This window comes from Cordyceps fumosorosea (genome assembly GCF_001636725.1).
Source record: "Cordyceps fumosorosea ARSEF 2679 chromosome Unknown scaffold_27, whole genome shotgun sequence".
NCBI classification, from domain to species: Eukaryota; Fungi; Ascomycota; class Sordariomycetes; order Hypocreales; family Cordycipitaceae; genus Cordyceps; species Cordyceps fumosorosea.
The window spans coordinates 200,000-212,002 of record NW_017387327.1 but is presented as its reverse complement, the minus strand read 5'-3'; the positions used below and the strand labels follow the sequence as shown (position 1 = coordinate 212,002).

General features: G+C 58.6%; 4 protein-coding genes across 4 annotated transcripts; 1 reads left to right on the top strand and 3 right to left on the bottom strand.

Annotated features, from left to right (window-relative positions):
- Positions 1–2,478: 2,478 nt before the first annotated feature.
- ISF_08189 (Major facilitator superfamily domain, general substrate transporter) lies at positions 2,479–4,163 on the bottom strand (the record flags this gene model as incomplete). Its single annotated transcript, XM_018851792.1, has 2 exons — positions 2,479–3,567; positions 3,609–4,163. The coding sequence occupies 2 exons, from the start codon at positions 4,161–4,163 to the stop codon at positions 2,479–2,481; spliced, it is 1,644 nt and encodes a 547-aa protein (XP_018701062.1).
- A 1,168-nt stretch (positions 4,164–5,331) lies between these two features.
- On the bottom strand, positions 5,332–6,270 carry ISF_08188 (short chain dehydrogenase; the record flags this gene model as incomplete). Its single annotated transcript, XM_018851791.1, has 1 exon — positions 5,332–6,270. One exon carries the CDS (start codon positions 6,268–6,270, stop codon positions 5,332–5,334), a length of 939 nt encoding a protein of 312 aa, XP_018701061.1.
- A 1,921-nt stretch (positions 6,271–8,191) lies between these two features.
- Positions 8,192–8,992, bottom strand: ISF_08187 (FMN-binding split barrel; the record flags this gene model as incomplete). The annotated part of the gene is made up of 1 exon (XM_018851790.1): positions 8,192–8,992. One exon carries the CDS (start codon positions 8,990–8,992, stop codon positions 8,192–8,194), a length of 801 nt encoding a protein of 266 aa, XP_018701060.1.
- An 876-nt stretch (positions 8,993–9,868) lies between these two features.
- ISF_08186 (TPR domain protein) lies at positions 9,869–11,519 on the top strand (the record flags this gene model as incomplete). The annotated part of the gene is made up of 2 exons (XM_018851789.1): positions 9,869–10,536; positions 10,595–11,519. 2 exons carry the CDS (start codon positions 9,869–9,871, stop codon positions 11,517–11,519), a joined length of 1,593 nt encoding a protein of 530 aa, XP_018701059.1.
- Positions 11,520–12,003: the final 484 nt, after the last annotated feature.

The following is a 12,003-nucleotide window of genomic DNA, read 5'->3' as shown; positions in this document are numbered from 1 at the left end:
GTGATGAGATTTCTTTGACTATGCACAAGAACTAGCGGTCAAACTTATATCAACAAGCTCACATGCATTGACCTGTCTCATTTTTGCGACAGAGTAGGGAAGGTGTGTGTACTTGACGTGTGCTGGAAGAGCAGTTTTTGCTTGACCGAACTTTCAAGAGTCCAGCGTGGCTGAAGCTGCGAGGTTGTATTCGAACCAGCCTGATGCTGCAGAGAGGTAGACGGACAGAGCGAGAGAGTACCTTTCTGCGGCTGCAGAGCCTTGGAAAAGTAGATTCATGGGATGAGAGGCGGTAATGACATGCGGCCCTGGTTGCCTGCCGTACATGTGGAAGTACTCTTGATGCGACGTACATGACCCCGCGAAATGACGTCGGCGGAGCATGTACTGTATGTACTCTTCGTCTCGCAGCGCACGTTTGCGAGATCCCGCGGATCCCTCATCCCTCATACACCGCACTCGCATGATAGAAGCCGTAGAAGCTGCCCGACCATCAGTCAATACGCTTGCGGCATAAACAGCCGAGTTCCACATCGGTGAGGAAACTATCTTCTTCTTCCTCCTCCGTCTCTGGCGGCAACGTGGGGAGCAAGGGATTTGAGGACGTACATACATACTTGGTGCTAGTGGCAAAAAGGGTGGCGCCGAGTGCTGCGTTCCGTCCAGCTATGATTTTCTCCAGAGGGGAAATATCCCTTTCTGGTATGCCACAAGGCACGGGGTTGGCGGGCAGATGGTGTCAAGCCTCAAGGTCGGGCAGAAATTGGCGTCACACCATGCACCACGCACCACGCACATGGGCGCACCCTTGTTGCTTAAGCACTTCATATTCGCAGTGTCCCGTTATTAACCGGCCTGCTCCTTGATCCTTGATCCTTAATCCGGTGCTCTCGGCAGATCGTCTTGTATGCATAACTTCGCGTTGCGTCTGTAATCATTTGTTGGAGAGCGTTTGCAGCAAGCGGATGCCGCAGGGGGCAGATCCTCCTTCTGGGACCGACGGGGGAGAGGACGAGGATGTGGCTGGTTGCTGCTTCTGCTTCTGCTTCTGCTTCTGCTTCTGCTTCTGCTTCTGCGTCTGCTTCTGCTTCTGCTTCTGCTTCTCTTGCAGCACAGCTCTTACGTCTGCGTCTGCTCTAGCTGCAGCAAAGCTCCTGCAGAGTAAGGAACGCGACTTGCCCGTACAAGTAACGCGATCAGCTGGATGTTGTACTAGGAGCGATATCAGCGCCAAGGAGGCCATGAATTAGGTCGGTAGGCAGGCCGCTTCTGCAAGTCCCGGGTCGAAAGCAAGTCTCATGACGTTGTAAATTGGTCCTGTAGAAGAAGGAGGGAGAATAAGATTTACCTGCGGGTAAGCAGAAATGTCGGTCTCGAGCCAATGAGCCGCGAGCAAAAAGATTCTGGCGGGAAACGGCTTTGCTCCCCGGACAGACCGCTGACCTGAGGCGGAATCCCGCCTCAAATGTTGTCAATACGGCAAGGCAAGCCAAGAAAAGGGAAGCCACCGTTGTCACAGGGACAACGTGGCAATTTTCCTCCGGCGCGGTGCAATTGGGTTATTTATTGTATGCGAGTGCATGTGATGTGAATTCCGGGAGTCGTGTCCTTCCTGGGCGGCTCGTTTGCTTGGAAAACTTCGGCTGCCGTTGCAGCCTCAGAATCCCTGTGCCGATCTGACAAGGGGTCCAAGCTTTGCTCGTTCATCCCATCGTCAAATAATTTCCGAGAGGCGCACAACATAGTACGGCATGGGGAAGGTATAGTATAGGCTGCTCACGAGACTGCCTAAGGTGATGTTGTTGGTGAGTCCTTCTGTGCCTATGTAGCTTGATATGGAAGATAGGCAAGTGTACTTACTGTGCGACGGCGACTGGCGACCATGACCCATGGCCGCAAATTCCGCACGAATGGTATATGATTCATTAATTCAGTTTTATTTATAGAATTTCTTGTACGGGTATTGCGACCGCTTTCATGACCTTGCTTGTCAGCCAGGCAGGCGAACCCTCTCGAGCAGGAGCCCTCTCTGTCCACATACAGCCACAGGGAAGGAGGCTCAGCTTTGATTATTATCCTATCATCCCTCCCTGTCTCAATGCAGGAGAACCTGCGGCACTAATAATAATTTATTAACTCTGGCTTGACCCAGCGTCCAACTAGCAGCGGCCGGAACGGCTGCCGTGGCTGCCGGAGGCTAGTCAAAAGACGAAGGCCAGGTACCAGTAAGTATCCGTACACCCCCCCCCCGGTTCTATGGACCGTTCGTACCAAACAGGATCTACAGCGGTGATTTTGTTAATACGGTGATGCTATCCGTAATTGGTTATCATTTGCGCCCCATCTGGTGAGATAGATCTGAATCTGGAGTGGCAGGAGACATGTACTTATGCTTCCGGATTAAAGCGAATGACAGACAGCGTCGCCGGTCAAAATATGACGTAAATTTACAAATAGAACTAGTCCCCCGCCTTCTGTTCACGCCGTCGTTACATCACTTCCGTCATCTCCCATCTTGGCCTTTTCCTTTGCCAAAAACACCTCCTGCTCGCGCGCACTCTTCTCGAGGTCCAGAAACGCCCACAGCCCCACGGCGCTGAGCAGGCTCAGGCCGAACAGGAAGTAAAAGGGTGCGCTGTTGTTGGTGCCGCCCGGCGTCGCGTCGATGATGCGGCTGCTGATGAGCGGCCCAATGAAGCTCGACGCCTTGCCGATGATGTTGAAGACGGAGAAGAAGAGGAACTCGTGGCCGCGCGGCGTCACCGACGAGATCATGATCTGCGAGTAGCTGTACCACGGGCACACGGCGAGCCCGTAGAAGGCCTGGTACAGCCAAATCTCCCACTCGTTCTTGAAGCCGAACCGGCCCGTCCAGTTGCCCACCATGCCCCAGCCGTCGAGCAGCAGGATGGACACCATGACGGCGTTGAACATGGTCTTGGCGCCGAGCCGCATGCGCTTCTGCACCAGCCAGAAGAGGCCGATGCCGACCGCCTGCGCGGCGATGCCGACGATGAGCAGGTACGTCAGCTTGAGCGTGTCGTAGGCGATGACCTGGTTCTGCAGCGTGGCGATGACGGTCACGGTGGTGTTGAGGGAGTCGCCGAGCAAAAAGTAGCCGGCGAGGAAGATGAGGCTCTGCCGCAGCTGCCAGATCTGGACGGCCGCCTCGCGCAGCTGCCAGAAGCCGACGGTGACGATGTTGAGCCCCGCGGGGATCCGCATCCCCGGCCGCGTCTTCTCGACGACGAACCACGGCAGCGACAGCAGCAGCCACACGCCGGTGGCGAAGGCGATGAGCACCGAGAGCCCCCAGTTGTTGTCCTCGACGCTGCGGCGCACGTGCACCGCGTACATGATGCCGACGATGACGGCGAGGATGGCAATCTCGGCGACCGACTGCACGTAGAAGGCGACGTTGCTCAGGCGGCTGCGCTCCATCTCGTCGCGGCGGTCCATCTCCGGCAGCGAGATCTCCCCCGTGGCGAGCGCCTCGCGCGAGTCCCGGATCCAGCGGGTGTTGCGCGCGAGCGACGGGAACGCGGCCGTCCAGTAGGTCAGCGTCAGCTGGTACGCGATGAGCCCTGCCACTGGTGCGGCTCGTGGACGGCCAGCCAGGCGAAGCCGACGGCGTAGGCGACGAGCGACCAGACGAGCAGCACGCCGCGGCGGCCGGCGGCGCCAAAGTCGGCCCAGGCGCCGATGGCGAGGAACAGCACGGCCTGCAGCGCGAACGAGATGCCGTTGGCGAGCAGCACGATGCTGTTGACGTCGCGGTCGGCGCCAGCGAAGTGCAGCAGCCCGTCGTCGCCGCCGGCCGCCTGGCTGAGTAGGTTCTGGAAGGCCGTCGGGCCAAAGTTGAAGAGCGCGAGGCCGTTGGCGCCGATATAGTACGTGTACCAGGACCAGATCTCGGCCGTCGTGGTCATCGGGATCTGGGCGGTGTCGGTGAGCGCGGGCATCACCAGTCCAGGCTGCTCGGCGCTGACGGACCCCCTCAGCTCGTCAGAGGCCGCGATGCCGATGGGCGGCTTCCCGTCCTCGCGCCCCCCCGCGTCGGACGCCGAGGGGGACACGTGCTGCGCGCTGAGGCTCGTCTCGTCGACCGGCTTCTTGGTCATGGTCGTCGTCTTCTCCTCAGGATGTCGGGCAGCGGGATCCATGATGGGATATGATGAATCTTGATCGAATCGTGCTCTTCATCCCTGACGGCAAATACTCTGAGCCAGACGAGGCGGGCGGGGATGTTGATGTAGAGATGAGAAGATGAAGGACAGGGCGGGCGCCGAGCGGAGAGAATGCTCCCCGCGCTGCTACTGCTGTGCATCCCATCTTTCTCGGCCACACCTGGTGCGGTAGTTATGGGATCGCGGATGCACTGTAGGCCTGGGTGCCGCTCCAGGTAAGCCCAGTTTCGGGTGTTTTGCTTGATCCTGGTTTGGACGGGCGAGCCGGCACACTGTGGCTTTCCCTAGAGGCGGTTAGTGCGCTGTAGCGCAACGGGAGCAGCGCCGTGATAGGGAGCGCCGAGGGCCGTCCAAGTTAGCGGGATGGAGAATCCGCCCATCTACGTCACATTTTACGGGCCTATTTTGGGGATTGGCGTTGTTTGCAACGATGGGGATTCTCATGATGGGATTTGTGTAGAAATGGCGCAGCACTGCAAGATGGGTTATCGTGGTGGTGGTCACCTTGGCTGCAGGGTGTCTCTGGGCGTGGAGGGTTGCAGTGTACCAGTACAGTAGCCTTTCAAGGCCTTATTTGATGGAGCTACCAGCACACGTGCGAGTTCAGCGCCGTTCGATCAAGCCCTCAAATCTTGGCTGTTAGCGGATCTGTTAGCTTCCCGTTGCAGGCGTGCCCGCTGCAGTGGTTCTGCAGTGTCATAGATTTGGCGTCCCATCATGACGGGTCCGGAGATGGCCATACCCGCTGTTCAAGGTTTGGACATGGCCAACCAAGCTCGGAGTCCAAACTCCTGAAGTTAAGCAGCACCTGTTTGACTGCCAAAGCACTAAAGCAATTCAACCGATCATAAACAAGGGCTGGATGCCGCGACTCTACAGCTCACACCTCAGCTACGTGGCGCAGGTACATTCAATATCTCAGCGCTGGAGGCTGTTCTCGGTTCGGCTCACCCCGTGGCTCAATTCTCGTCTGATAGTGTTCCGTCTCAACACCGACTGCGGCTGGACGCACTCCCTCTCATGCAGCAGAAAGTAAGTGATTCATGGTCATCACGAAAAGAAGGCTCTGTATTATCCGTTACCCAAAAAGCAGTCTTGATCATATATACATGATGTGCCTCGGGGAAGTAAGTGATTTCGTCATCTACCAAGGCAAGATCGTCCCGTCATAGCTATAAAACGTGGCCGAGTTTTGCGGCGTCAGCCCGACGACCACCTTGACGATGCCGGCCGCGCTCTCCGCCACGGGCATGCCGCCATCCCCCGCTCTGCGGCCCATGTCCGTCGCCACCCAGCCGGGGTGGACGGGCACGACCGTGAAGCCGTGGTCCGCGTGCAGCTCGTTATGCAGCTGCACGGCGAGCATGTTGAGCGCGGCCTTGGACACGGCATACGGGCCGCGGAACCCCGCCCGCGCGCCGACCTGCCGCGCGAGCGAGCCCGACGTCGACGAGACGAGCACCACCTGCCGCGTCTTGCGGGCCTTGAGCGCGGGAAGGAAGGCGCGGACGACGCGCAGCACGCCCGTCACATTGACGTCGAGGTAGCGCGCCATGCGCTCGTCGGACGTGTCGAGCAGCCGCTCGTCGTCGCCGACTGCGGCGTTGACGATGAGCGTGTCGAGCGCGCCGACGGCGAGGGCCGCCTCGCTGACTGACTTGGAGCAGGACTGGTCCAGCGTGATGTGCCGCACGTTACCGGCAGGGTGGCCATCGTCATCGTCGCCCGCGTCGTCGTCGTCGTCGACGGGGCTGCGGACGGAGGCGATGACTCGGGCCTCTGGGTGCTGCTGAGCGAGCTGCCGCACGAGCTCCTTGCCGACGCCGCGCGAGGCGCCGACGACGAGCGTCGTCTTGGGATGCTGTTGCAGGCGCTGGTATTGTGTAGGCACGGCAGACATTGTGTTTCTGTTGGCGGTGGCTGCTTGCATCAAGGAATGACGGCCAGGGTGGTGGTGGTGAGTGTGGGCGGTGCGAGGTGTGAGGCCGGAGTAGTCGGAGGGTGTCGTGAGATACATCTGGACGCTACCGAAGCCGTCCATCTCGTACCGCAGCGACTGGCTCTTCAACCCAAAGACTTCCATCGTGCTGCTGCTAGCTTGGGCGGCGGAGGGAGAGGCGGAGACGCTGACAAATGCAGTATCGCAGGTAGACGCCGCATTGGGCGACGGGGATATGATTTGTGTTGGTGTCCGGGACCCGATGGAGACGATGCTGTAGCGGGATGTGAATCGAAGTGCTGATGCAGGAGTTGGTTCTAGGATGACGAGATGATTGAAGAGGATGGATGGAAAAGCGGTGGTGTTTGTTTGACAAGACCCAAGACCCTGCTGGCTTGGCCTGGCCTGCCCGGGGGAGGGGAGACGCCTGATTTTTGATTTTGCGGGCTTGCCCAGGCTGATGGGCGCAGCCAGCCCCCTTCACTCTTGGCACTTGGCTCTCTTGTTTCTTCTCTTCCTTGGCTAATCTATTCAAATGCTTGGCTTTTTTATGTTCCGGCCCTCGCTCCCGCCAATTGCCCTTTTTCTCTTATTCTATCCCCTCATGCCAAGGCCGAGATACGGCCAGGCCAACTCACTGAAAGGGGGAAGATTGTTCTGTGGTGGATTCATTGGAGACGGTTCTTCCCATTCTAATTCTCTAGCAGTGGCTTTCCGCCACGGGAGGGGGTAATAAGCTTCTTTCAGTAGTCTAAATTCCGCCCGCCTCACTAACTATTACTATGCACTGTGCCTATTTATTATGTACCCCAACTACCTATTTGTATGTGTGTATGTACCCAAGCCTGGCTGTTGGACCCGCGAGTCACCGACTTTGACCGCTAATATCTCTGCCAGCAATCTCGCTGCAGTATTTAGCCAGCTGGCTTCTATACGAATATGCAGGCCAAGCGAGCCTTGTACCTACGGAGACCGACTGAGACAGGTAATGATGTGATGCCAAGAAGGATTGGCGCAGCACGACTTTTGTGTGGTCTTGATCAGGACTTCTGACCACACGCTCGCTTCACCATGTTACGCAATGAAATGCCATCTTACTAACTTACATGTCCTACGCTCCACACCTCCATTTATCGTTATACACCTCGCTCGAAGTCTTATGGAGTACGAGGTAATTGTGCTCACTTTCCTACCTATCAGCCATGGGCTGTACCGTAATACTCCGTGTATGGCCTGCTGCCTACTTACACGGCGGTTGCGGGGGGGCACCGCCCGTCATGTGGCTGCCCCGACAACTACCCATAGTTAATTTGCTCTTCCCATTATAGTGTTGTCATTATATGCAAATCTTTGCCAACATCTCGCGCTTCATCTCGCCATCGATCACGGTCATCCGGCCCAGTTGGTCGAGTTTGCCGATCTCGCCGTCCTCGGTCAGGGCATTCCGAGCCGCGCCGAAGGATCACCGATCCACCGCCGCGTACTGCTTATGTGCTTATGTCCAGGCTACTCCCAACCATGGATGCCTTCTAGTTGGCCGAAGCGCATGCATGAACAGTTGTCTAGCTTCGTCCTCCTCTGCTGTCATTTGCCAATTGATTTTGGAATACCGAATCCGTCAGACCCGTTGTCGTGCAGCGTACACACGGGCGCACGGATGATCAGGGCCGCCAAGAAGTCAATGCCTCGCCCCAAGGAAACATGTCGTACAGTAATTGGCTTTCTCGGCTTTACTGCATTAGATACTTGTAAGTTACAGTCTTGGCGGCCCAGCATCCCCTGTCCACGATCCCGTCATGCAATAGCCGCGGTTACTGCAGCGGCTCTCGCCGTAGCCTAATATGTACAGAACACCAGGAAGCAGTGTAGGTCAAGGCATCACTTCTTTCTTTATTTATTCGAAAATATTTGCTGCTTGTTAAATGACCTTGTCGACTGGCAGAGAAGAAGACGTTCTGTCCCGTCAGACAGACCCCATGGACAGCTGTTGAAAGCCCAGGAGCCGTCGCCCAGTGCTCTCGACCACATAACTGGTATGGCCGAACCTTGCATCACCGCAAGTCCCTCAGTTCGCCAGCTGCGCGGCCGCCTTCCTCGCCTTCTTCAGCGCCGCGCGCTCCTCCACCGTCTCGGACATGCGCGCGCCCATCTCCGTGCCCAAGGCGCGGAAGCCCGCCACGACGCCCGCGCGGTCGCCCTCGCCCATCTCCTGGCTCATCTTGAACTTGCCGTGCAACCGGTCGACGCGGATCTCGATGCCGACGATGGCCTTGCTAAGCAGCGCGATGTACCGCTCCGGGGCGTCCGTCACCGCCCACCCACGCGGCGCCGAGCCCGAGCCGGTGTACCCCATGATGGAGCGCTCGCTCGCGTCGCTCAGGTCCGAGATCTGCCGCGCCAGGAATCGGCCGGCGGCGTCGGACTTGGTGTCGTGGTACACCCGGATCCTGCCGTAGACCTGCGCGGCGGCGTAGTTCCACGTGGGCACCACCTTGCCGCTGTCGGGCTTGGTCTCGGTGTAGAACTTGGGCGTGACGTAGTGCTGCACGGGGAGGTTGAAGAGCACCATGACCTCTTGCTCGAGGTACCCGTCGGGGGAGCCGCCGGCCGCGTCTGCCGCCGCTTGCGCGGCCTCAATCAGCGCCTTGGTGTGCGGGTTCGCGCGGGCCATGTGGCCGCGTAGGATGCCTTGCTCCGCCTCGTCCGTCTCGTCTTCCACGTCAAGTAGAAAAGGAATGTGCGAGCATTGGATCATGGGGAAGTGGTCGGAAGGAATCGCCGTGGTGAGTATTCCCAGCGGGTTCTCTCGAACCATGCGGCGCAGCGTGGCCGTGTCGGCATCCGCGTGGTCAGCTCGAAGATACATGGTGACGGTGTTGACGAGTATATGATGAGGATGATGATGATTATAAATAACAGACTGCAAATTGAGTCTGGGTAAAGTGAATTACTTGTCGACTTGAATACTCGTATGACCTGCACGCCCTTTCTTACTGCAGGATGTCGGAGCCGGTGGGGAACGGCGTGTTCGGCGTAGGGCGTCGCACGTCCGCGGACTGGCGTTGGACCAATCTCAAGGTTTGGAATGGTCAAGTCAGCTAATACCTGCCTAGTAGGCTTGTGACAATCACTAAGATGTGAATCATAGTGTGCCATCCGCTGTCACAATGGCTGTGGCCACAATACCCGTTGGACCACTTGTTGTAAGGCGTCGAGTTCTATGCGTAACCAAGTATCCCATTTGGGGCCGGCCTTGTTATCACTGGTAGCATCAGGGCAGATCTCCGTACTCACTAGTAAAGGTTAAGCAATATTTGTTTCGGGTTATTTTGCCCACCTCTGCTTCTAGGGTCAGCCGTTTGAGGCGCTGTGGATGTTAGGCGGATGAATTTGTAGCTCGCCTCTGCAGCTGTAGCCGTTGCCAACTCAAGGGAAGAAATAGAGCACGGGTGGAGGGAAGACTATTAAATGAAACTAAGGTAACAATAAATTTCAAAATCTTCTTCTGCCATTTTCGCCCTGATTTTCTCTTTGACCGTGTGTCTCAAACATGCACTCAATGCTGCTGTTGACGGACCCCTAGATAGCCCCGCGTTTGTGCGTGCATCCCATCTGCGAGGGTGACATAACGTGCAAACGGCCAATTACACCCTCCCCATCTGACCAAGCTAGCTTCTTTAACTTGCTCAAACCATCTCATCTGAAACTTAAGTCGGCGTATATCAGATTCACTTGCCCAGCAATGGAATATTACGACCTGGGCACTCACTCCCGCTCCGTCACCACCGCGAGCAAGGAGGCGCAGACGTGGTTTGACCGCGGCCTGGTCTGGTCCTACGGCTTCAACCACGAGGAGGCGGCCAAGTGCTTCGAGCATGCCATCCAGGCCGACCCCAAATGCGCCATGGCCTACTGGGGCCTCGCCTACTCCCTCGGTCCCAACTACAACAAACCGTGGGCGCTCTTCGAGGCCGACGAGCGCGCGTCGGCCACGCAGCGCACCCACGACGCCATGGAGAAGGCGGCAGCGCTGGCAAAGGAGACCTCTCCGTCCCTCTCGCTGGTCGAGGAGGGACTGATCGAAGCCTTGCACTTTCGCTACCCGCAGCGTGAAGCGCCCTCCGAGGCCGAAGACGAGGAGAAGACGAGCATCTGGAACGCGGCCTACGCGGACGCCATGGGCGCCGTCGCCGCGCGCTTCCCGGACGACCTAGACGTCGCGACACTGTACGCCGACGCCCTGATGAACTTGACCCCGTGGGCGCTCTGGGACGTTCGCACCGGCGAGCCCGCCACCTCCAACGGCGCGCGCACGCTCGAGGCCAAGCGCGTCCTGGATCACGCGCTGAACCTGCCTGGCGGCCGGCGGCACCCGGGCGCGCTGCACATGTACGTGCACCTGATGGAGATGTCCGCACGCCCTCCGCGGGCTGGTGCCCGACGCCGGCCACCTGCAGCACATGCCGAGCCACATCGACGTGCTGGTCGGCGACTACGCGGCGGCCGGGCGCGCCAACACCGCGGCCGTCGCAGCCGACGAGAAGTTCCTCGCCCGCGAGGGCGCCCTCCAGTTCTACACGCTCTACCGCAGCCACGACTACCACTTCCTCCTCTACGGCGCCCTGTTCGCGGGGCAGTCGGCGCTCGCGCTCGACACGGTCGCGCGGCTCGAGGCCAGCATCTCCGAGGAGCTTCTGCGCGTGCGCTCCCCGCCGATGGCCGACTGGCTCGAGGCGTTTCTGGGCATGCGCGTGCACGCGCTCGTGCGCTTCGGTCGCTGGGACGAGGTGCTCGCGCTGCCGCTGCCCGCGGACACCGCGCTCTACTGCGTTACTGCCGCCCTGACGCACTACGCCAAGGGCGTCGCGCACGCCGCCCAAGGGCGCGTCGGGGAAGCACGCGCGGAGCAGGCCCTGTTTGAGGCCGCGCGAGCGGATGTGAAGCCGTCGCGGACGCTGTTCAACAACACGTGCACCGACATCCTGGGTGTTGCCGCGGCGCTGCTGAGCGGCGAGGTCGAGTACCGCGCCGGGAACCACGAGGTCGCGTTCACGCACCTGCGCGCGGCGATCGGCCTGTACGACAACCTGCCGTACGACGAGCCGTGGGGGTGGATGCAGCCGGTGCGCCATGCGTACGGCGCGCTGCTGCTCGAGCAGGGCCGCGCGGAGGAGGCCCTGGCAGTCTATCGGGCTGACCTTGGCCTGGATGATTCGCTGCCGCGCGCGCATCAGCACCGCAACAACGTATGGGCGCTACACGGCTACCACGAGTGTCTTGTGACGCTGCGGAGGAAGGAGGAGGCGGACACGATCGCCGGGCAGCTGGAGGCAGCGCTCGCGCTGGCCGACGTGCCCATCAGGTCGTCGTGCTTTTGCAGGACCATATTTTAAGCGACCTGTAGCAAATACCTTTAACGAATATCACGAGTTCTACTGTTAACACCCTCTACTGCGAAACGACAGTCTACGCCGCTTCGGATGAGGTCCTTCTGTATATAGATGTTTAGGCATTAACAACAGGTCGCCGACGGAGGTGCTTTGGGTATGTGAACAACGCTCAGTATGATACCCAGAGGTATGATTTTTCGACGTACACTGACATTGGACTTGATACTATGCAACCTGTAGAACCAACCATGCTAGTCGAGGCGGCTCATCATCTCAGCCGCGGCGATCTGCTGCCTGGCGCCATCAGTTTCCCAAAATGGAAGTCCGCCGACCAGATCATCCTGCCCGATTCTAGCAAATGACAGCTACTTCTTGATGATTCTAGATGATTGCCGATTTCTAGCTTACTTTGAGAAATGTCAAATATCGGAAATGGCAGACTTATTGTCGACCACCAAGTATATAAGTGACAGAATCCCCGGCGCCG